The sequence below is a fragment of the Anser cygnoides genome, chromosome 1, assembly GCF_040182565.1.
Source record: "Anser cygnoides isolate HZ-2024a breed goose chromosome 1, Taihu_goose_T2T_genome, whole genome shotgun sequence".
Lineage (NCBI taxonomy): Eukaryota > Metazoa > Chordata > Aves > Anseriformes > Anatidae > Anser > Anser cygnoides.
In genome coordinates this window covers 65,242,749-65,267,397 of record NC_089873.1, presented here as the reverse complement: position 1 = coordinate 65,267,397, position 24,649 = coordinate 65,242,749, and the positions used below count along the sequence as shown (strand labels likewise).

General features: G+C 50.5%; 1 protein-coding gene across 1 annotated transcript; it reads left to right on the top strand.

The window, feature by feature from the left end:
- The first annotated feature begins 8 nt into the window (after positions 1 to 8).
- On the top strand, positions 9 to 23,897 carry LOC106031043 (sodium- and chloride-dependent GABA transporter 1-like). The gene is made up of 14 exons (XM_013173173.3): positions 9 to 2,154; positions 6,241 to 6,372; positions 7,031 to 7,131; positions 9,271 to 9,380; positions 9,730 to 9,862; positions 11,055 to 11,189; positions 11,831 to 11,934; positions 12,212 to 12,336; positions 13,387 to 13,499; positions 17,871 to 18,002; positions 18,726 to 18,828; positions 19,251 to 19,351; positions 20,147 to 20,314; positions 22,710 to 23,897. The coding sequence occupies exons 1-14, from the start codon at positions 1,917 to 1,919 to the stop codon at positions 22,812 to 22,814; spliced, it is 1,800 nt and encodes a 599-aa protein (XP_013028627.3). The 5' UTR covers positions 9 to 1,916; the 3' UTR covers positions 22,815 to 23,897.
- Positions 23,898 to 24,649: the final 752 nt, after the last annotated feature.

Sequence of the window (24,649 nt, the reverse complement as noted above, 5' to 3'; positions counted from 1 at the left end):
TCTTCTCCCCAGGAGGTTTCTGTGTGCTGTCATTTACTGCTGGGCTTACCTGCAACCATCCTCGGGCTAAAGGAGTTGTGTGGCTCTGGGTTGGCTTTGAAGCTCAGAGGGCTTTGGTTTACAGCCTTTATTCTGCAGCAAGGAGTATTCTGGCTTCTCTGTTGACGTAGCAGAATAAATTATAGTTATTTTCTGGCTCAGCCATTCTCTTTGCAATTGGCAGTTTTTCTAACCTCTGTGACAAATTCTGTGGAGGAAGGAAATCCATCTGCTGTAGTCGCAGGGCGTCACTTGTAGTAAGCAGGATCCGATGCTGCTGTTCAGCCTGGCTGGGAGGGTGTCTGTTCAGAAAGCTTTAGAAACACCTGTTGGTGAGTACTCACAAGTATCCTGTGGGGCAAATGGGTACTCTTTGCTTACTAGATGAGACTGGCAAGAATAAGTAGCTCAAGTAAGGCCAGCTTTGACTACTAGACTATGCCACCTCTTCATAGTATGCTTTTGTTTCCTGATATACCCACTTGACATTTATTTCTGATCTGTGTATCTGGCAAGGTTTTTGTCAACAGACTTTTTTGGGAGATTGTAGCACTGGCTACCATGATGGCCCCTTTTGGAGGCTTATATTCACTTTTACAGAAAATGGCCTGGGTGAGAGCCAAGGCCATGCTGGCCCCAGGCCCCATCTTCGGCACTGGCCAAGGGCAGATGCTGAGGGGAAAGGAAACAACCAGGAGAAGTACAGAGCAGTGCTTCCCTGGAAGAGCCCCTCAGCCTCCAGTAGCTTGTAGCTCAGGGATTTCCCGAACTGAGGTGGTAGCTCCTCAGTTCTGGTGAAAATCCTGGTGGATTCTACTCATGAGCATCGCCTGATCATCATCTGGTGAGTGCAACATCACACGTGTCAGGAAGTAGAAGGAGGCACCGAACAGACCAGGGATTTCCTTGCCAGGTATTGTAGTGATCATGGCTGAGTCACTGCCACCTTGTGCAGCCCAAAATAGATCCCTCTGCCATGCTCCAAGGAGCTGGGGAGTGTGTAGGTGCTGCAAAGGCTGCTCTCTCCCTCAGCTGGGCATCTCTGCCTTGTCTGGGCCTCATAAACCCACATGGCTTCTGACCTGGCATGTAGACCCTGGGCCCTGTTCAGACACCCTATTAGGGTGCACAGCACAGCTCCAAGGGCCTGCTTAGATGCCTTCAGGGGTACTTCCACAAAGTACTCATGAAAATCCGTCTTTTAGGGCAATGAGTAGCAAAGCAGCACGTGTCCATAGTGGAGGTGCTGTTGCAAAGCTACGTGGTTACAGCCATGCATGGATGGCTGGGCCACACCATCTCAGGTGTCTCTGTGTACTCAGGTTTGGGTCCTGGACATGAGGGATGTGGTACTTCTGGTGTGCCCTTCTGTCCACTGTCTCATGGACATGCCAAATATACTTCTCTGCCTGGACTGCACTGTGGTGGGTCACCTGCAGGCACCTCACACTGCTGGGGTGTCCCCACATGCACACTGGTCCCAGAGCTTTTCACAGAGCAAGCGCTGGGATGAGGAGGAGAAGAGAGGCGAGGGGTTTGCTATATGCTGATAACAACCAGGTCTGAGTCCGCTGTTAGCAGTCTGTGTGACCATGGCTCCTCAGTAGAGCAAAATTTCCCTCCTGGTTACCTCTGGTGAAAGCAGGGAGGCATGGGGAGGCTGCCCTGATGTGCATGAGTCAACCCCATGGGTCCGCCTCAGCCCTGTGAGGCTCTCCCCTGAGCATGACACACTAACACTGGGTAACTTCTCTCTTCACTTTTTCATCAGGAGATTTGCCCAGCACTTCCCATTTCATCTGAGCTTGGCCAGGACCAAGGCTGCCCTTTCTGCTCCTCCAGCCGCTGATCAAAAGCAGCCGTACATCTGAGTCACCATGGGCAAGATGGACAACACCTCTGTGGAGCTGAGCTCTCCCTCTGAGGTGAAGCAGGCAGCCCTGGAGGAGTCGGACCCCATCGCCCCTGAAGCCTTGAGCACCAAGAAGAAGAAAGAGATCCCAGACAGAGGCTCCTGGAAGGGGAGATTTGACTTCTTGCTGTCCTGCGTGGGCTATGCCATCGGGCTGGGCAATGTCTGGCGCTTCCCCTATCTCTGCGGCAAGAACGGAGGAGGTGAGAGAAACGCACAGTGTCTGCACTCACCTCTGAGCAGCCTTGCCCCCTGGCTGGGCTCTGGCTTGGTATGGGTCTGTACAAGTGGCTGGTGGGCAGATGGAAACAGCAATGGGTTAGAAATCAAGAGAGGTGGAGGGTCACCTCCCTCCCCAGCTACAGACTTTCTCCATGACCTGGATCAAGTCATTAAACACACTCTTGTGTCTCAGCTTGCCTCTGTAAAATGGTGCTGTATCTTCATCCTCAGCATGGCGATGCTTTTGTGGGGGGAATACGTGCTGCTTTGACATCAATAGCGCAGACAACCTTTTCTTCTCCTCCCCCATGCCCACCTCTCTCAGTGTTTTTGCCTATTAGTAAAATAACCTTTCCTTCCTCCTTAACATGCTGCTCACCTCCTTGAGCTATTCCTCAGACTTCTCCACAAGTCTGAACTCCTCCACCTCACCTTTCAGGCTGTACGTATAATTATATCGTCACATTAGCCTTCCGAAGTTGGTGTTTGCTTCCTTCTTAGCTCTTTGTTGCCCAGAGTCCTCATCCCCAAGGTCATGTTTGTCCATGCTGCTCTGAGGGTCTCCTTTTCTCATTTATTTTCTCCTCACCTTTTTCCTTCTCTTTTTGCCTCAAACTTTATTTTCAAAACCTGCTTCATCCCCAGTTCTCATGAATTCTCATGTCTCCAGCCCACCCCTGCTGTCCCTGGCATAGGGGGTGTAGGTGGACCTTCTCCTTCCCTTCTGGGAACCTGCAGTGTTCTGCCTGTGTAACTCTGTGGCTTTTAGGGGAATCATGGCCCTTTCTCTGAAGCCTGTGGAGTGAGTCCCAGTGGGAGACCAGGCAGTTATCCATTTTGACAAGGTGATTTTGGTGTGTCATTTCGCAGGGAGGTACAAGTGAGTGGCTGAGCTGAATGAGGTTTGTGGGCATCATCCAGGTCTGTGCAGGGGAGCCATGGTGCAGGTTTCCCGTGTTTATCCATCCATGCTCTGGCACCAGGCCGTGGTTCCCACCCTCATACAAAGCTTCCCAGTCTTTGCCCTGTGATAGCTGCATGATCCCAAACACACCGTATCTATGCTGCCCCTCTCTTCACATTTAAATGTTGGGATGGTGATACCTATAATTAGGTGAGAGGTTTCTCTGAGCTAAAATCAATCCGATTTATAAAGCCAGCTGAGATCCTAAGAGGGATGGTGCAGCAGAGGTGCAGACCGCTGTAATTAGTGCTAGCAAAGGCAGGTGGGGTAACCTCTGACCTGGCAGCTGCAGGCATGCTGAGGGACCAGCCAGCTGCCAGCAAAAACACTGCGCAGGTGAAATGGGGGAATTGGTACCTCTGCTCTCATGCCTTGCCTCGCCTGCTGGGTTGTGCAGCTGGTGGCAGCCTGTGCTGCTTGTTCCTCCAGCTCCATCCCGGTCTGGCTGTGCCCACAGCTGGCAACAAGGAGCAGCGAGCGGCTGATGCCTGGAAGAGGCAGAAGTGACGCACACAGGCGTCACCGGTCCCTGGCGGTGAGCAGTGAGGAAGGGTCACGCTGCATCTGATGGCAAGCCAGTGGGCAGCGCCTGGGCACGGCCCCGGCAGAGCAGGCAGAGGGCAGGATGCTAATTGTAGCATCCTGCATGTCTGCTGTGCAGGGCGCAGGCTGCTTCCATCGCACACAGGACAATTGGACTGGATGGAAATATTGTCATCTTACTGCCGTCACGTTGTATCAGCTCGTGGCTGATTTGCTCTGCATTGTAAATGGGCATGTAGTTAGGGGATATTCACCCTGGGTATGGCAGCCCCATACAAGCCCCATCCACTGCATGGAGCAGGCTTCATCCAGAGAGATGCCCGGGCTCCCTGCTGGCTCTGCACGCAGATGGATGAGCCCAGCGATGACTAATGCTCAGCTCCATGCAGTCCTTCTGATGTCAAAAGGATTTTACCGGACTCTAAATTGACTCTAAATGTGGCTCAGTAGGTACTAAAAATTGTCTATGAGATCCTGAGCTTGAATAACTTGAGAGAGGAACGTTTCTTTAAATAAGCATCATGAACTTCTCATTTACACTTTGAGGTGCCAAGAAAAGGCACATAACAGCTTGTAATGCTCAACTGATTCGTGGGCAGTGTTCACTGGCTTAAAGATTAATTGTAATTCCTTGCTGTATGGCATTAGGAGATAGATGGAGACTGCAGATGGATGTGGGGCTGCATAGTGAGGCACAGGCATGCAGATTTTAGGTAGAAATTCCCTACTGATTTCACCTCTGGCTGTACAGCCCCTGGGAGTGTTATCAGTGCCTGCTGGGGAACCTGGCCCTGCAGAGTAGCACTGTTGCCAACAGCCCTCAGTTCAAGTCTGCAGTTTGGCTTGAAGATTTTCCTCAATTCTAGATTTTTTTTATTTTTTTGGGTCAAGCCAGGGTAACTGACCTGGGTCCAAAAGTTCATCTGTTTTTGTTTGTTTGTTTGTTTTGTTGGTTTGGTTTGGTTTATTTTCTTTCTCAGTAGTCTAATAAAACTTTTTACAAACCTTCCTGGCCTGCTGCAGATGAAAAATGCAGGACCAGGCAGTGGCCAGATTTCATTAGCTGCTTGCACAGAAGTGAGCCAGACACTGTGTCCACCGATAAGCTCAGTCCCCAAGCTCTGCAATGGCACCAAGGCAGCATCCATGGCTTCTGGCTTCTTGCAGAGCTCCTGGGGCTGGACCTGTCCCACGGGTAGGATGCTGTGTGGGAAGCGCTCCTCCTGCTGCCATGCTCAGAGCTCTTGGCTCCTCCTCACCAGGCTGCTGTCGGAGCCGAGAGCCTGTACTTGCATGCCAGCTTGCAGTTCAGGCTGACAGACATCGAGCTGCTGGCCTGCAGCATTTCCTCCCCACCACCCGCTGCCAGCTCTGCTTGCACGGTGGCCCCTGCTGAGTCCCACGCCGGGTGCTGGCACCCGGCTCTCCCAGCTGGGCTCAGCTCCCCGCTTGGCATGCAGGCGTCCTCAGCTGGTGCCCCCAGGCCAGCGGCCACAACAGCCTCGCTGCTTCGCCGCCCTCGGAGAGCAGCTGAGGGAGCCCGGCTCTGCCAGGCACAAGCTGGGCTGCAGCTCTGCAGGTGGCTCTGCTGGCTGGCTCCGTGTTTGCTCCCCTGATAACACCTGCAGAAGAAGACATGGGCTGACAGCTCGGCGCTCCAGCTGGTGCAGACATCAGTGCCACCCTGGACACAGCCAGCTGCTGCTGTGCATAGTGTCCCTCTCTCTATATCCCACTGGTATCTTCTGCAAGACTTTGTCCTCCTCAGGGACAATAGTACGCTCCAGCACATGCACAAGGAAGCTGGAAAGTGAGCTTTGTGCCAAATCCTAGAAGTCAAGATGATCTGCACATGTACAGCCTTCAAATCACATGGTGAGGCTCATCTATTGTATTTGCTCTTCTAATATTGGTGTGCAAGTAATATCTCTGCTGGTTGGCTGCACTGCCTCCCTTCTAGTGGCAAGAGGATTTCCAAAAGGATTCACAGAGAGGAATAATGTTTTCACCAGTGACTTCAAGGGTAAAACCTAGGAGGAGGGTGGCGAGGTACACAGGGCTGATAGAAGAGCAAATACAGGCTTAGCCATAGTTTCCTTAAAAGACTGAAACAGCTGCAAACAAAGAAAATGGTGGTCAATGCCAGATATTCCCGTGCCCTTTTCCCCAAGGTGAAGAATTGTCACTGCAGGTAAGACAGAAAACACCCACAAGAACAAGTTACCAATGTCAGTACCTGGGCATTTGGGTTCATTGTCACTTCGGGCTTAGCAGCACCCAAGAATCTATCAACTAAGTGAGACTGGTGTCACACGGCTATGATGTAGTGTATATATATATATATATATATATGAGATACATATACCCACAGTGGTACGACTACATAAGGGGAAGGCTGTGGTGCTCTCAGTGGGAGACTTTCCAAACTCACCAACACCAGCTGTTGCCTCTGAGCAAGTCTGCTCATCGTCGTGTGGGTGCTGCTGGAGAAACAGCAGCTGGAGGCATTTACTTCTTGGTAAAATGGGGAGACACATGATAACACTTCTCCTTCTTTCAGGGGCCTTCCTCATTCCCTATTTCCTGACGCTGGTGTTTGCTGGGATTCCCCTCTTCCTGCTGGAAACTGCTCTTGGCCAGTATACCTCTGTGGGTGGACTGGGGGTCTGGAAATTAGCACCCATGTTTAAAGGTACTGTACTGTAAGTTTGTGGAGGTGGTGGCACGTGGCTACAGAAAAAAGTCCTCTAATGGTAACAGGAAGTAAATCCCTGGGGAGCTGGGGTGGGATGCCAGGTCAGCAGAGTTTTTTCCGTCTATATTTATCAGGCTGTCCTTGACCATGAAGCCTGGAGTTGCTAGCATCACCGTGCAGTTAAGCAGTCCTGTGTGCTGACAGAGCTGTTCAAGAGCAACAAGGACTTGATGCAGGGGCTCTGGCTGCAGAAGACCTGCCCCTAGCCCCCCCATGTGGGCTCACCTTGTTTGCCTGGGAAGGCTGTAGATAGAGTTTGTGGATCTGCTGCCATATCTGGAGTCACAGCCTTCTGGAAACAAATGATGATTTAGAAATGCCTTGGACATGGGAAGGAGAGATTCTGCTGGGGAAGTGACCAGATCTTGTTTTTGTGGAGCTCTGTCCCTAAAGTATCTGTAGCAAACTGAAATTTTCACCCAATGGAAATGAGTGGGTGAGAAATGTGAGGGAATAAGCCTCCCTTGCTGACCAGTTCACTTGAAGGCACAGTGTATGTTTTTTCTGGCTCTGCCACAAAGCTTGTTGTGGTGCCCAGGAGCTCAGATGGGCACCAGAGACCTGGATTGATGCTTCTCTCTGCCTTCTTTCCTAGGAGTGGGGCTGGCAGCTGTGGTTCTCTCCTTCTGGCTGAACATCTACTACATTGTCATCATCGCCTGGTCTCTCTACTATCTCTTCAACTCTTTCACTGCGGTGAGTCACAGGCATTTGTGCGGTGTGGTGTTGGCTGTGCAGTCCTTACTCCCTGCTGTATAGGGAAGAGTTGCTCATGCCATGAAACACACCTTGTGTGTTTTAAAACCCACCTTGTGTCTCTGTTGTACGTCTAGAGCTGTGTGAAGCCAAGAGCTGCACGTTCCCCAGCTGTGTGTTGTTACAACATGTTCTCATTACATGGGATTTATCTAAGGTCCTGACCTTAATTAGTCCTCATTTACACTTCTCTTGATAAATGAAATCCCCAGAATTTCTTCTGCTTGGAACATGATTCAGAAAGCATTTAGATATCAGGTTGTGACTATCCCTTAACAGGTACTTCAGCATTGCGGTATATAATGGTCTCCTCTCCTGCAGCAGGATATTTTACCATGTGAGATTTCCATGTGAACACCCCATGTTAATTTCTTGATAGCTGGGTGATTTCTTTTGGCCCAGCAGCTGGGAAGAGCACCCTTAGCTCTCTGAGCAACCTGCAGCCTTAAAGACATCAACTCTATGGTTCAAATGGGATGGTTTTCATTTAACTATAAGCCTGAACTGCTGTTACAAAGGTTGTACAACCACTTGCACTCTTTGTTTGATCAAAAGATTTCACGTCTGTTAACACTTCAGCTAAAATGTTCTGTCTGGCATGCCCAGCTGCACTTATACCGCCTTTACTCACTGTAGGCTGCTGGGTCCTGAACAAAATTGTCAGCAGTGGATGACTAGTACACCCTCAAGGGATTCCCAAATGAACAAAAGGCTGGGCAGGATGCATCTTAGGATGTGTCCTTGGCTTGTTGAGGTGTCACAGACCTGGCTGGTGACAGTGTCAGTGTCTCCACAAGCAGCTCCAGGTGTCTGCTTTCACCTGAGATGCTTCCCAACATGCCAATCAAAAAGCTAGGCTGATGCATGACCCCTGCCCCTCCTAAATTTGACCAGGAGTATTTGGAAGCTGAACAAGGAACCCAGCTTGCCTTGTGCAGCTTCTGTCCTCTGAGATCCAGAGGAAATAGAGCAGCAAAAAAGTCTCCCTGCCCACCCCTCCTGGATGAGCTGTGCCGCATCTCTGTCATGCAAACCACTTGGTTGAAGGGCAGCTGTGTGGCTCTGCTTACAGGCACTGGTGCAACAAAACACTTGAAACACAGATAATATTTTTTAATGGGGTCTGCATTCATGGATGGATAGGAATGGACACAAACATATTCCCAAAGGCTTTGTCGAGCTGGAGCCCGAGGCCTAATCAACAAAGGGAAATCATCCAGAGTAGTCCTTCTGCAGCCATCTACGTGCTGTGGACGTGCCTGCTCTGCACTGGGGAAATGAGACTGCTGCACGTGGGGACGTGTCTGAGCTGCTCAAGCTGGGCTCCCTTAGCCATGGCACTACGTGGCAAGGGCACGCTGCCCTGTGTGCTCATACAGCCCGTGACGTTGCAGCTCCAGAGCTGATTGCATTCAACCTGCAACGGTGTGCTGCCGTCACGCTGCTGCCCACGGTGTAAACATATCCCAGGAACCTCTCTGCACTGCTTAAAATCAGGGGAGGGGACAGCACGAAATAACTACTGCGCTTCACGTTTACTCCTGAGCGTATGCTGCAACAGTTTATTCATACAGACAAGCCCTTAGCCCCCAGTTCTCAATGCTATGTTGCTTTTTACACATTGGAGCCTGGTATAAATAGGAGATAAGGAACAAAACAGAGTTTATCCTTTGTGCAGTAAATTCCAACCTCTTGTTGTGTGAAAATAGCCAAAAGCTGTAGTGATTATAAACACAATATCCGCTGGTAGCTATTTTAATTAGTAGCTATTAATTACCAACAGTTAATTGGAAATTGCTTCCTATCCAGGGAATTGCTGCATTTTATTAGAGCTATGACATTGCCTTAATCATGTCTTGATATTATTTCCTGGAAAAGCCTGCATCACACTTCATTGTTATTCTGGAAAAGCATTTAACGCCTTTGGCTGCAAGGCTCCTGCCCATCCAGATGAACCACCTGTCCTCTTTGCAAAAATATAATAATAATAATAATAATAATAATGGGTTTGCAGTTTAAAAGAAGGCAGTTTTCACCCCTTGCCGGAGATGTGGTGCTAACTACATGCATGCTCCCCAGGACCTGCCGTGGCAGAGCTGTGGGAACGCCTGGAACACCGAACGCTGCTTCTCCAACTACTCCCTGGAGGACACCACCAACCTTACCAGCGCCGTCACCGAGTTCTGGGAGTACGTCCACAGCTGCCTACACCAGGTTTCTCCCTCGCCGTGGCCGTCCTGCCAGCTGGGGCTGCTGCCCTCCCTGTCAAGTCCTGGCCTTGGAAAGCCAGCTACTGGCTGGGGTGGGCATGGGTGTGGGGTGTGATGTGTAGTCAGATAAATAGGGAGGGTAACGGCCTCTCTGCATCTGTTTTCCTTCCCTTAGCCCCTCATGATGAGCCTTGGGTTCCCCTAGGGTTTTGCAGGCTCTTGTGCATGCCTGCAGCTGGCCCTTCTCTCTCTAGCCACCTCCGGGATCTCCCACCCCTCTGTCCCCAAGGCTTGGGCCTCCCTTTAACGCAACCTCTGCTGCCCCTAGGAGGAACATGCACCAGATGTCTGGGGGCCTGGGGGAGCCCGGCTCCATCCGCTGGCCCCTGGCCGGCACGCTGGCCCTGGCCTGGCTGCTGGTCTACTTCTCCATCTGGAAGGGTGTGGAGTGGACAGGCAAGGTACGTGTGGTTTGGCACTGTCGAAATGTCCTCCAGCCTCGATTTAGTCTGAGTGCCTATAACTACGGTTACGGTGTTTCAAGGCAGAATCACAGTAGATGCTATTAAATTCTTGACATTTACCTTACACGGTTGTAAAAAATTGCTACTGTGTTCATGGTAACTTTCAGTCTAAGCACAGAGAATAACTGTTCCCTGAAAAGTCACGGGTCTGAGCGCTCAGTCTCTCTGACGGTTTTGGGAAGAGATTTTTCAGAGATGACTTATGCTACCCACCTCAGGACAGTTCAAGAAGGTGAGGTCTATTCTGGGCTCCCCCTTTTGAAAATCAGGGTCTCTTAAAATGCTGTGGGCTGAAAAACCCTCACCGCCTGGATTGAAAATTTCTCTGCTGCCCTTTAGTTATTGGTGGGAGACTTACAGATGAGAAGCATATGGTTATTCACTGAGTAGCATTTCAGCCCAGCACAGCGGAGAGGTAATTGCTTAGTTTAGTGAAACGGTGATGCTGAGATACTGAGGTGTGTTATTTAGAGCACAGCGTGTTGTAAAGGGGCAGCATTATGGAAGGAATAATCTAGAGGGAAGATCAGAAAGAAGCACCTCAGAGGTAGGTCACCTCAACTGTTGACTCCTGTGGGGATTCTCGGATGGGGTTTTGCTATGCAGCCGCAGCAGAGCCCCACTGACTGCTGTTGCGTGTTGAGGGACGGCACGTGCTTGTGATTCTCTGAAACACTGCTGAAAAGAAAGCCAAGATGGCTAATGTTTCTTGATGCGTTGGACTAGAGGAACACCGGCTTTAGCTCTGCAAAATAAGGATGCAATGACTTAAAGGGATTACTTCTGTGAACTAAATTTATCCCCCTGCAATTCCCTTGTCTTTGGGCAATCCATCCAGAATTTCGCCTGCTACTTTTGCGATTAATGTGTCCTTGCGTGTCATTGGCAGAGAGAAGCAGCCAGAAATGTTACTTACATGGGAGCGGGAGATGGAAAACACAGGGAAGCTGTTGGCCAGTCTCTTCCCTGGGGGCTGTGCGGGCTGCTCTCCCTGTGATCACAGGCTCAGCTGAGAGTGGCAATGCATGGGGACCCCGTCCCTCCTCAGAGTGGGACGCAGTGGCCACAAAGTCACCATGGGTAGGAAGAGGAACGGCTGATGGCCTCTCTCCCACTGTGTCTCCCGCAGGTGGTGTATTTCTCAGCCACCTACCCCTACTTCATGCTGTTCATCCTCTTCTTCCGGGGAGTCACGCTGCCGGGGGCCAAGGAGGGCATCCTCTTCTACCTCACGCCTGACTTCAGAAAGCTCTCCGACTCCGAGGTTGGTAGCCTGCCTGTATGTAGCCTGTTGGGAGCTCTGACATCCCAGCTATCTCCCTGTTAGTGTTCCCTGGGATCTTCCCTTGAATAATTTAAGAAGGAATTGAAAATGAAACAGAATAGCTGCCCTATTAAAGTTGTCACAACCCTCACAATTTGAGGCAAAACTCAGGTCCTTAATGGGTGGAAAATGAGTGCAGCAGATGTTTTGTAATTAAGCGATATTTAAGTGAGAAATTACCACAACAAAGGAGCCTCCCCTCTGCACCAGGAGTGCCTCGTTTCCCTGATCACCCTGGGCTGGTGATTTGGCCCTGCTCTGGTGTTCCCAGGGAGAGGATGATGTGGTGGCACTGGTGTTGGGAGCTCAGGAGCAGCACAAACACAACAGGGAACAAAACAGCAATTCTTGGAAGTGTTAGATGGCGAAGTGATGGCGTGCTGGATGGCTGAGCCACCAGCCCTGCAGTCTGGATCCGGCCCCCTCAGTGGCCCCGTGTGGAGCTGCCTGCAGCGTGGAGGCCAGCCCCTGAGGGAGGGAACGATGGGCTGTGTTACCCAGAGGTCAGGTGGTGGTGGGCCTCACCCGCCCAGCTGGCCACACGGTGCAGGACAGGCTCAAAGCTGGCTCTTCCTCCACAGGTCTGGATGGATGCGGCCACGCAGATCTTCTTCTCCTACGGCCTGGGGCTGGGGTCCCTAATCGCGCTGGGGAGCTACAACACTTTCCATAACAACGTCTACAGGTCTGTTGGGTTCTCCTGTGTCCCCGTGTGGTGGGCACAGCAAAGCGTTGCAGCCACCATCCCACAGCCCCTCTGCCCCAAGTGTTTGTGGGCATGGAGGGGTCACAGCGAGTCTGGGTGCCCGACCTCTGATATCCCCCTGTGTCACCATGCAGCTGAGGGGCACGCTGCCATCTCCCTAGGGGGAAGGTTTAGTCTTCCATTTGCCCACCCTTTGATTCTTGCCTCTTTGGTAGGGTCTTGCAGCTGGTTTCTTCTCTTACTTTCTCTTTTGCAGAGACTCTATTATTGTCTGCTGTATAAACTCCACAACAAGCGTATTCGCTGGATTTGTTATTTTCTCTATCGTTGGCTTCATGTCGCACATCACGAAGAAGTCGATCTCAGAGCTCGCCTCCTCAGGTGAGCAGTCACAGCAGTGCTGCTAATAAGGCACAGACTGTGTTTTCATCCCTACTCCTCCAACATCCCCTCTTCAGGCTTGTATTTCTCTACTTCGATACTCAGGGTTTGTCCCTGAGTTAAAATGGAGAAGAATCAGATCTTAATATTTTCCTGTGAAACCTTTCTGCACTGTATATGTACAGAGTACCAGAGCTTTTTCTGTCATTGGTGTAATGACACCACTTTTACTGGTGTAACCAATACCACTTCAAACACGGGATGCTCCTATCTTGTCCACAGGCCAAGCGTGCAACCCTCTTTGCATGCCCACCCACCAAGATGGGTCCAAGGCACCTGTGGCTGCTGTTTATTGCACACCAATTCCTGCTGCCAGGGGCATCCCTGTCTGCTTTTAATGTTCACCTCCTTTCAGTGGTGAAGTTTTATATGCTTTTGCTACAGTGAAATATTTAGGCTGCTTGCTTTCTGAAACCTTCCTTGGAGAATAGATGGCTCCTCACACATTGCCTGTGTTCTCAGCAGATGTGATCAAAACTTGGAGTCCCTTTTCCATGCAAAATTTAAAAATTGTAATCTCAGAATATTTATTTAACCTAGATGAGACTCCGTCTTTTTGTCCAAAGACATATTTTGAAATTGCTGTTTTCCCAGAGAAAGCTTTAATCTCAAGCAACAGCATTTTATGATGGGAGGAAAAAAAAAAAAATATCAGGAAAGTTACATCCAGCTCGGAATTTCATTCTTTTTTTTTTTTTTTCTAGCAAAATACTCCAGCTCTATTTGGTAGCAGTGATTTGATGACTTTCTTTCTGGCAGGAGAAGAAAAGGCAAAGCATTTCTTCAGTCATTGATGCCTCCCCATCCCACCACTGTTCACCCCACAGGGTTGGTGTGTCACGGGTGAAGGCTCATGTTGTTCTAGCTCCTGTCTTAAATTTCTGCACTTCCCAACTGCCATCACTGACTATCCCTCACTGTTGCTTGTCACTCAGACTTTCCACCAAATGCATTATAAACATGGACTCATCTTTTTTTTCGCTGCCGCAGGCCCTGGACTGGCTTTCCTCGCCTACCCGCAAGTGGTCACACAGCTACCCCTGTCCCCGCTCTGGTCCATCCTCTTCTTCTCTATGTTGATGATGCTGGGCCTGGACAGTCAGGTGAGACAACCCAGGGACAAAGTGGGGTGAGATACAGAGATATTTTTGGACATGATGGTGGTTTTTAGTTCTGCACCTTGGGTCAGTGATGAGTAGGGTCTTTCCTTAGACTCAGCTACATGAAACAAAACCTCCTGTGTGCTCATCACCCCTGCACTCTTTCCCTAACACGGTCATACACACTGCAAGCGTGGTGGTATCTGACCTCCCAGCGCACCAGTCATGGTCCTGCTGCCATTTAAAAACACAATAGTGACCAGGAGAACCAGCCAGCCTTATGAGATGATCACCACTTCCCTGTAGGAGTATCTTTGGAAAGCTGCTCTCCATTCAGAATGAGTTTTGGCCCTAGAGAAGTGTTGGTGCTGCTGTTTGGGCACAGTGTGTCCTGGTCTTGCCAGGTGGCCTGACAGGGAACGGAAAATAAGGGAAATCAGTATTAACTGTTTCATTTTGTGTCCACACGATAACAGTTTGTGGTTGTTGCTATTCTTGGTATTTTTTGAGAAGCTAATTTTGTGTGCTTTGGATTTCCTTACTGTATCATGGAGCACAGTGACCAAACTTTATCTCTGGTGAGGCACTGCCAAGAAAATGCCACTACTTTGGCTTACTGGCATGGGCTAGGGTAGAAAGTCCCCAACTTTTCCACTCCCAGGAGCTGGCAGGAGCATCTCTGTGAGACACGTACCAGTCTCTGGCCAGACTGCAGCACACTGTTGTGGCATTGGCAGGTTGCACTGAGAAAAGCAGTGATGTGGTGTTTGAAGCAGGGCTCCCCCGTGGTGATGGGGGTTCGGTGCAGTATTTTGGCACTGTTGTTAACAAGTGTAGTTCTGTTAATTACAAGGTGGAGTGTTGTGCTGCTTGAGCTCTCTCACCAGCTTCGTAGTGAGCAGGCTCCTGGCAGAGGAAGGGAGCCGTGCCTTGGGAAAGGCTCCCCAAACAAAACAGCATGGGCTCTCTGTTTTTTTTTTTTTTTTTTTTACAAGTGATGATACTTTTTTTTTTTCTTTCTGTTAATTCAGCATAAAAGTAGCTACCCAGTGAAGTAACCCCTTTGGGGTGGGAAGTGCACTAAAACCAAAGGCTCCTTCAGAAGCGTGTTTTTGGTCTGTCACATCCTCTCCTGTGCTTGCATGGTCTTTCCTTGCAGTGGAAACCACTGGCACAAAATGGATGCTCTCCCAGATTACATGCAGCCTTCATAAACCCGAGTCTAGTTCAGAATCAGACATATTCCTGAAGTGTCATAACTGGTTTCCAAGAAAATATGATCAGCCAGACCTGGTTTTCAATTATGGCACACTCCCATAAACACATCATGGAGCTCACAGCTGCATGACCACAGACATTATTGGCAAATAATTTCAAATAATGACTAAATGTTCCAAAAGAAGCTCCATTTACAGAAAAAAAAAATAAATAAAAATTGCTCTCCATGGATTATTCACTCAGCTCTAGTAAATAGTTCGAGACATGACAATAAGCCCTCAAAGCACAGTGTGGAATTTATTTGCTGCATTTGCTTCTCAAATACCACTTGAAATTCTCCAGGTCCCCTATGCCAGCCAGTCTCAGAGGGCAGGCAGTCTGTGGGGGGCTATCACTGCCTGGAGGAGGAGCAGGGGGGGAGGAAGCTTCAAACAGAAAACAGGCTTTTAAAAAAGCGCAGATAAATAGATGGGGAGAAGCTTTCTGTGTGCACGCAGGAGCTCTGAGTCAATCAAACGCGCGATTTACAGAGCGGCAGCCTGTGCATCTAAAACAAATAACATGCACGGGCTTCAACAAGGGCTGCAATCGCACATGCGTTTTGAAGCATCCATTAAAAAATAAAAAAAGGTGGGCGGAGGTGGGCCCGTGCCCATGATCTCAGCAGAGAGCCTTCTGCAGATGCTGCCCAGCTCCAGCCGCCTCCCTGCCGTCGTGATCCTCTCCTCTGCAGCGCGATGAGCAGAGCAGTGACCTACGTCAGGGGAACATGCACCTCCCAGCCGTGCCCCCAATTGCTGCTCGTGGTCCTTCATGTTCACTCTGCCTCTGATCTACCCCGGCTTCAGCTCTCTTGCATAATATGTTAATGCTTTCTTTTAACCTACCAATTTCCAGGTCAGGCGTTTTCTCCCCAAGGGAGCTAGCAAGCCTTGTGACTGCAAGCCCGCGTCTGTCCCATGTGAGGCCGCCTCTCGCAGGTTATCTGTGAGGATTTGCTGCTGAGAGCAGCCAGACCCACGCTCAGGGCTCCCCGCTGCACATCTGGCAGCTGTGGTTAAGCCACCCCCAGGCCCTGGTCCTGGCTGGGTCAGGGGGTTCCTTCTGGTTGGCGTGGCGGAGGGGCTAGCAAGCCCCTGGCACTGTGGGAGGATGCGGCACTGGGCCGAGCAGCTTGGGTAGTGAATAAGCACCAAGAGGGGAAAAAGAGCAAAAGAGAGGTGATTTGGAATACGATCTTTAGGAGAAAAACAATATCATGGAGGCAAGCATGAGGAAGAACAGAATGGGCTAAAAATTGTGGCTAGCGACAGTGAATAAAATGGAGCTTTTTGGAAAGCAGACTGAAGTGTGCTCGCACACGTGTATGTGCATGTATCCACCTGCCTGCGCAAGTGCACACATAAGGTGAAGTAAAGAAGTCCAGGAGGCACAACACTGACCAGACACCCATCATTCCAGGAAGCAGGGTGCTTTCCCTCAGGTGCCTATTCATCCTGGCCGCATGTCTGGGGTTAAGTGTGTGGGCTGGGAATTTCGGACAGGGAAGCAAGGTCTGGAATTTGAGCCTCCTCCAGCCCCAGTGGCTGCACCACCTCCCAAGCCTGAGGCAATGAGGTGGCGAGGCAATTTTCAGTGAACAGTATGAAGGTCACTGCCTCTTTTATGGCTAGAAAAAAAAAGCATACCACCATTTGGTTCCCCATTTTGCCTAGCTAGCTGGACACCCATGACATCCACCCTCTCCCCCTGGTCCCAGCCTCTCTGCCTTGCCTGGTGCCAGGCTGCCCAGCGCTGGCCATGCAGCCACGTGGAAGGAATAGCTTTCGACAGGGTTGTTTTTGTCATGCTGGCGCTTCACACCGTGGTGCCAGCTCAGTCCTGACTCTTCCAGACAGCGAGCTGGGTGGGATGAGGATGCAGAGCTCACTGTCGATGAGTATAAAGGCAGCTCAACCCCTGCCCAAACAGCAAAGGATGCTTTAATAGCACTCTTGTCCAACATAAAAGGCTTAGTTCATTATAAATTTGAGTCAAAGCAATAGAGCTTGGGCTCTCTGGGATGCAGCCTTCCACACTACACCGTGTACAGATAAAACCCTGGGCAGAAACATTGCTCTTTGCCTCGCTCTGTGCCCCAGGACCGACAGGACGTGAGCTCTTCCACCGTCCCTGCCCAGCAGCAGGCATGACTCAGACACCCAGCTTTTCTTCCACGGATTTTTCCAGTGCTATGCTGCTCTTTTTAGGCTGTGCATCTCTACCCCTACCTCCGCTGATTTTTCTTTTATTTTTTCTTCTTGTCTCCCTGTTCAGATCTAAATCTATAAATGCCCTCAGGTTCTAGAGCACCCTCCCAGAGACAGAGAAGTCCCTGACACCCAAGAGCAATGAAAGATCTGTCATTGTCACTGGCTTATGCACTTACTGAGGGTGACCAGGGGAATGGTCTCATAAGCTTCCCAGTATTTTTGCTACAGGTGTGATGTGCTCTCTGAGAGCTGTGTGTTACCAGTGGTTTCTGGGAGTGAGACGTAGAAGTGACTCTCACAATGTAACAAGGAATAGGAGGGAAGGATGCACTGCCCGCATACAAACTGCCCTCGTGCCACGGGACGGGAAGGTCACACTCATGGGGACTTCTTTAGGTGTCACGGTGCAGGCAGCGTTAGCATGCTGTGCCTGGTACAGCACCACACGAGCCAGCCAGGTGCCTCCAGCTCTAGAAAGACCGTGTGCGGTGAGGACGGTCTTTTAAAGTACTGTGCGCTTGAAAAGTGAGATAAAGCCAGCAGCAGACAGACACACTGCTGCGACGGACAGGCTGGCAGCTCGGGGAGCGGGGCACTGGTGGTGGCCCTCGAGAAGTCGGGGAGGAAAGAGGAAGCTTTCCATGGGCGGCAGAAGGTGGAGGTATATCTCAGCTAATTTTTGGCATTTAAGCTCAGTCCTTTTAATTCCCTCTATGTTCAGTGAAGGGAGAGAGGCACTTTCAGAAGATGATGAAAATCAACATTGTGCAGAGCCTGCTTTTCTAGTGTCTGGAGATGACACTCAAGGAAACGAGGCTCTCAGCGTTGAGGCTAAATGGAGGTGGGGGTGGTGTCAGGCTCAGATACTCACAGACAAGTCCTTGGTGTATATCTTTTGCCACAGTTCTGCACCGTGGAGGGGTTCATTACAGCCCTGATGGATGAGTATCCTCACATCCTGAGAGCCAGGAAGAAGGTCTTCATTGCGATAGTCTGTTTCATCTCTTACCTCATTGGATTCTCCAACATCACCCAGGTACAGACAGCTTGTACCTCTGCTCCTGGCACTTCTCCAGGCACCTTTGCATATCACAGTAGCATCAAAAGCTTGGGGAGAAGTGACTGTACTCATGGGGGCCATCCTAGTGCTGAACAAACGAGCTTATCATCACTGCCACGTCTCAGGTGACTTAGGATGCCTCCACCATTGTCACCACCATCCTGGGGCCTGGTTTGTTCTTTTTCTGTTTGCAGTAAGGGCTCAGGCCAGAAAAGCCCAAACTGAAGGAACGCTTGGTGCAAAGGGTTAAGATAACATGAACCAGTCTCTTGGGGCCCTGAACCTCTGGGTCTGAAGCCAAGGTTCACGTGTGTGGATGTCGGGGCTGTGTGGTCTTCAGACCACTTGTGGAGCTCTGCAGGTTTGTGAGGAGGCAAAGCAGCAAAGCTCCTGGGAGGGGCAAGCAGATTAAATTAAGTGGCTCCATCTAAACCAGAGAAAAATAAGAAAGCCTAGTGAGTCGCTGGTTTTCTCCTCACCATTGGCCATGCCAGAACAAGCTGGCTAATTGTCTGCAGGAGCACATTGGTTTTTCTTCTGGGAACCTGATTCCAGTGGAAACATTGAAGTGCTCACTCTGCTGTCCAAGGAAATTAACATTAAAGCCAGCAGTTTAAACAGTAGCAATCCAAGCAGCTGGCTGATATTGTCAAGCGTAATCTATAACTAAGCTCCTTGACCTTGGCTTTGTCTCCTCAGGGTGGCATTTATGTCTTCAAGCTCTTTGATTACTACTCAGCCAGTGGCATGTGTCTTCTCTTTCTTGTCTTCTTTGAGACCATCTCAATTTCTTGGTGTTATGGTAAGCACAAAAGACCTTATTTCTTTCTTGTCTCCACGGGCACAGTGAGATTTTTCAAAAGCGTCCGACGGTGAAGCCAATGAAAGATTTGCAACTGAAAATAGCTCAGGCAGATAACTCCAGAAAATCAGGAGTAGGAGGCTGTCATCTCACTTCCCCAGGCCACCACAAAGACCTCTGCACAAACTGGCAGATGCCTAGGGTCCTGGCCTCTGGTGCCTCCCGAGGACACCAGGACCATGAAAGCTGCTAGGCTGAATCTGTGTTTGTGTCCCCATCTCCTGACTCCTCCAGATAATTATTCCCATGCCACAGCATTGTCACCCTCTCACTGTGGCTGGCCTTTGCTCTGTCATGAGAAGAGGTGATGACTGTGGCACTGAGAATGGATGGTTTTCTCCAACAGTCGTTTCTTCCTGTAGGTGTGAACAGATTTTACAGGAACATCGAAGAAATGATTGGCTACAAACCTTGCATCTGGTGGAAGATCTGCTGGGCCTTCTTCACTCCTCTTGTCTGCCTGGTAAGAACAGAAGGAACCTATCTGCAGGAGTGGATCCAGACGGGCCTCTTAGTTTGGATGGGCCATAGGGGAAACACTGTGTTCTCAATCCACTATAGGTCTGTCCATAACTGTAAGGTGCTTGGTAGCCTTATCTGAGATGGGCGAAGTAATACAAGACCCTCTTTCACCCTGCCTATTGGAAATCATGCATAAGAAAAGATCCAGAGTGATTATTTTAATCTAAATTATGCTATCAGTTCTTTCTGAGATGCCAAGAGATAAGCAAATAATTTACTGTTTTTAGAAGCTGTTATTGGTACTGGAGAAGGCTCTCAGCTGCTGCAGCTTCTTGCCTCAGTGCCTAATAGCCTTGTCAGAGTAAAAGACACCAGCAAATACAGTATAGCTGATTGTGGAGCAATCTTGCCTTTGCTGGTTCCCACATTTCCAGCAGGAGTAGTACAAGGAATGGCGTGAGAAGGCCAGTGACAGGGAGCTGAAGGCTCCTGAGGCCAGTTAGTAACCAAGTTCCTGACTCGGTTAGGAACTGCTTACGGGGGCACTGCTTATCTGAGCAGTCTGGTGCAGAGGAAAACCAGGGTTATTCCAGTTCCAGCATTTCACATAGGATAATCAGGGGAGAAATGATATAAAACTAAGAGATGATGGGCTGAAAGCATCTAAAATAGTTTAAGGAGCTGCTGGATTTCTGTAATACCTCTGTGAGCTAAGAGTATGACAAAGGAAAAAAATGAATGGATGGCCTCTGATTTTGCACTCCCGCACCTGCGATGGCTGATGCTCTTTTCCTAGGGTGTGTTCTTCTTCAGCGTGGTGGAAATGACCCCTCTGACACTGGGAAAATACGTCTATCCTGCATGGGGGCAAGGCGTTGGCTGGCTCATGGCTCTGTCCTCCATGGTGCTGATTCCAGGATACATGCTGTACTGTTTCTTCACCTCAACAGGGACTCTCCGGCAGGTATGAATGGCTTCACCTCTCCTCTTCTGCTTTCTGCTTAGAGTTAAGCCTCCTGCTGAACTGATCTGAGGAGAACCAAGCAGAGACTGCTCTGACAAAGTATGTTGTGCCAGAGTTTTTACTTGGGTGCCGCAGGAGCCCTGCACGTCCCCTCCTCCAGGAAGGCTCGGGTCAGCCCCAAGGCACGGACCAGCCTCTGGCTACGTGGGCTGGCTGGAGAGGAGTTCCCAGCACAGCTGGGCACTGGAGCCCTGAAGGAGATTGGAGAAAAGATAAAAACCCTTGAAATTTAGTAACCCAGAGAAATCCCAGTTCCCGACAGTCCCTGGCTAAGAGCAAGTCTACCTTGCACTTCTCAGCAGAGAAATCAACATCCTCCAAGCACAGAGCTTGAAATAACTCAGGGCTAAGACCTGCTAGTACGGAGACATACAGCGATCTTTTGATATGTGCTTTGCAAATGGCAGTCAGTGAATGAGGGGGATAAGAAGCAAGGCAGAATTTTATGCGGGAACTAAAATACCTGCAACTCTTTAATCTTGTTTAAAACTTCTTTGTGTGTGTGTGTGATTTGAGCAAGGTTTTATATAGCAGTGAATCATGAGTCTCTGTATGTCCTACCTAGTGATTGCTGTTAAGATCTCAATTACAGTGTTGATGCTCAGTCTTGAGAGCACCGTGCACCACGTCCCCGGCTCAGTGGACAAGAAGTCACTGCAGGGGTGCTGCTGATTTACGACTTCCACAGCTCAGCTGCAACAGCCAGCAGACGCCACCTAAGCCCCTTGAGTTTACTTCGGGGATGACGTATCTTGAGTAATGTTTAATTTGGAAATGTTTTGGCTGGATTCACTGGGCTGAGGTCAGCCTCAGGTTCGCTACCTCTGAGGTCAGGTTGCAGGTAGATTTGACTCTTCTTCCTCCCAGCTCTCTGTTTGGATGGGCTCAGGTACAGGATGGGTGGGTTTGATGTCTCAGATCTGCTTTCCATTTCTGGTCTCTCATCTGAGGCCATTTTTTGGTTCTTGCCATTGATCTTGAGGCCAGCATTGAGGTTACCACAGGACTCAAGCCACTCAGGGGATTTTGGGTCGATGCAATTCCAATAGCAGATCCTTTCTCAGATGTTTAGAGGGCTCCTTACCACCTTGTGATAGGAGCTGAAAAGGGGGAAAAAGGGAAGTGTGCAGATACAGATATGGTTTCAATCCCGTTCCCAGCTGGGATGGGGATAGCACGTCTTGGTGTCTGGGGAAGCCCACGCCGAGCTGTGTCCCCCCAGAAGTAGCGCCACTCCTTCTGACCGAGGGCTTGTGCTCCCCAGTGCCCATAGATCCAGCAATAAGCAGCAGATGGTAGCAGGAAGAAAGTAGGCTTTTGTGTGCGTGCGTGCAAGTGTGTGTGTCAGAGAGACGGAGAGAATTTTTGGCCTCTTATATGCACAGATCCTGGATTAGTTTGTAATAGAGCTGAAGCTGGAGGGAAATTAGATGCCAATGCTGAATAAAGTGGTTATGACAGACAGGGAAGATTACAAGTCATTTTGATCCTACCGAGCATGAATGCGAGGGGGGAAAAAAAAAGACCATGAATGGCAGAAGCAGCTCAGTGAACATTTCAGGGACTTCACCCAGCAACAGCCTCTTCAGCTGTGTTGGAGAGTAGGAGCTTGTTTCCCGTTGCTGGAAAGAGCCTCTTCCTGACTTAGTGAAGCCTATTCAGGTCAGGCTCAATCCTCCTCTGCCTTCTCTTTTGCAATTTGAAGCATCAGTCCCTTCCTGACAGGCAAAAGTGATTCATTTGCTTTCATCACTCCTGATGCTCAGTCCACACGCCTCCAGTAATGACTTGCCCCTCCATATCTTCCTGGGTTCTTGCTTCTTTTTACTTTGCTCTACAGTTTTCATTTGATCAGTTTTAGGGTGACGGGAATCACTGCTGGTGCTGAGGTTTGTGCAGGGGGACGAGTCTGATCTGCATCAGAGGCATGGACCGTGACCTTGTCAGCATGCTGCAGCTAGTTAATAATGCTCCATAATAAACCCTGGCTGTAAAAAATAGGGGAACTCGGAAAATGGGTCTGCTCTGAAGTCTGTGACATTACAGCTCTCTCCTGTTCCTGCTTGCAGCTGGTACTGCCTGGTAGCAGTGTGCCCGTGTTATAAAGGTGCTCCCTGCATTTCGGGTAAAAGCAGGCGCTGCTGTGCTCTGCACAGCACCAAAGCAAGGGCAGCTTGCAGTGGGTGGCTGAGCGGTGCTGCAGGAGCAACCCCTGCCATGTGCACCGTCCCCTTGTGCTGTCACCGGGACCACCACAAGGGTGGTGATGGGGGTCCCAGCCCTCAGCTGCTGCCATGTCAGCATCTGACAAGCTCTCTCCACTTGTTCCCGGCAGCGTTTGCAGCAGATGACACAGCCCCGGCCCGAGGCGCAGGTGCAGGAGAACGGCCTCCAGCCGAAGACGTCCTTGAATGGGAGGGTCTCGGATGCCACCGTCTAGGAGGAGAGCTGGAGCTCCTCGCCCTGCCCCGTAGCTGCCCGTGCCACGCCACCCCTCCAGCTCCTCTGGCACAGCTCGCTCTCCCCGGCTCTCTGGTGGCTTTCCAGGAGGAGAAAGGACCTGGCGGAGGAGCTCCCTCGCATCTCTTCCCCCCTTCCTGGCTGACCACGGCTCTGTGCGAGGTGCCACCAGGGCACTGTGCGGTGACCGTCCTCATCGTGCAACGTCCTGGCCTGGGCTCTCAGAGGGGAGCAGCCCGTGCCCAAGGCTCCCTCCTCCTGGAGAGAGGTGATGCTTCTAGAGAGCTTAGACTGGTCGCTCGCCACTTCTCTCTTCTCCATCTTCCCTTTTCGTGTGATCCCACACTGAGTGTCCCGTAGCACACAGCTGTGCTGTCGCCCCGGAAAGCCACCAGGTTACAATCCCAGATGGTTATCAAGTGATGTAGCATAAAACAACACTAGCAAATGCATTGTTGGAGGGGACATAGCAGGACAACCAATTCCAGTGAGGAGCCCAGCATGCTAATAGCTATAGGAAACCACCCCAAAACCGGAGAAGGACATCAGGAGAGGACGTGCTGCTCACGGGTGTTGTATCTCAGTCCTGCATGTCTCTAGGTGTTGCTGCCCTGTGAGTCAGAGCCGAGCACAGAGGCAGCCTTTCCCTCCTGGAGTGCCCTGCTCTTTGAAGCTGCTTGCAGTGGCCACCCCCCGACCCTAAAATGCAGTTCAGAGGGCTCTTTGCTGGGTGTTTGTCCTGTTTCCTCTGCTGACCATGTTCTGCTCTGTGTGGAGGCCAGTGGTCTGCTGGGCCATGGGGAGACCTTTTGGCGTGGTGCGGATCTGCCCCGAGGCTGGGACAGGGCGATTCCTGCCAAGCACCCTCCTTGGCTATGTCCCCGGGTGGGAGGCAGCAAGACGCAGGGTAGTGCCCACGGGTAGCGTGGCTTCTACCTGTTTTGGGAGGTGGCAGCACCGAAACCCCGGGCTGTGGAAGACGGGAGCTCCTGGTAGGATGCAGCGAGCAGTAGGCTCCCCCCGTGGAGCGGCGCTGACTTCCCTTGGGGAGCGCCTGCACAGGCAGCGCACACAGCACCGGGCTGGGACCTGCTGTAGGTGCTGTAACACCTCAGAGCTCTGGCTCCCTGGGCAAGGCGGTGTGAGCAGCACGCTGAGTGCACGGCCCTCATCAGGCCTTGGGGGTGTTTTTTGCAGCCTCCAGCAACACGAGCTGAGACCAGGCCCCATCCCACATCTCATCATTAGGATATTTGTGTCAAAAAAATCACAGCTGATGGATAGACACCAGGGAGCTCTGGGTGTACACATTGCGTCTCATAAAGCTGAAAGCCAAAAACTAAGCATTCATAGTTCAGCACAATTAATCTCAGGTAGTTACAGAAATGTCATCTTTCCTCGTCCTGTGATTTCAGGCACTTATGTATCTGAAATTTTCTATTCCACTTTCACCTATCTTTATAAACTGGGTGATGAAGGAACTCACAGTCTTCTCAAATCCTTTGAGAGGGGCATTTGCGTTGAGAACAGACACTGCTCTCTCATCTTTGCAGCTATGTCCTTTACTAGAAACCTGCTTTTGCTTGTGCATCCCGGTCACTCCCTCCCCTTAAACGCAGATTGAGAGCTTCAAACATGGGTAATGGGCAGAAGAGTCAATGCTTGGGCAAGACCCTAAAACTGTGGAAGACCTCAGCTGTACAAGGGCTGTACATCCAGGCTGGTGTGGAAGGAAGGGCCCAGAGAACAAGGTCCCTTCCCAGCTCCTCTCCAGCCCCCTCCTTCCACCCTTACAACTGTTCCCTGCTCAGCCGC

What these genes read in the sequence shown, in the direction of transcription:
- LOC106031043 (XM_013173173.3), top strand. Translation starts at nt 1,917, where the DNA reads ATGGGCAAGATGGACAACACCTCTGTGGAGCTGAGCTCTCCCTCTGAG. An exon ending in GTGTGGAGTGGACAGGCAAG is followed by an intron (nt 9,863 to 11,054) that starts GTACGTGTGGTT and finishes TGTCTCCCGCAG; the next exon opens with GTGGTGTATTTCTCAGCCAC. An exon ending in CTCAATTTCTTGGTGTTATG is followed by an intron (nt 18,829 to 19,250) that starts GTAAGCACAAAA and finishes TTCTTCCTGTAG; the next exon opens with GTGTGAACAGATTTTACAGG.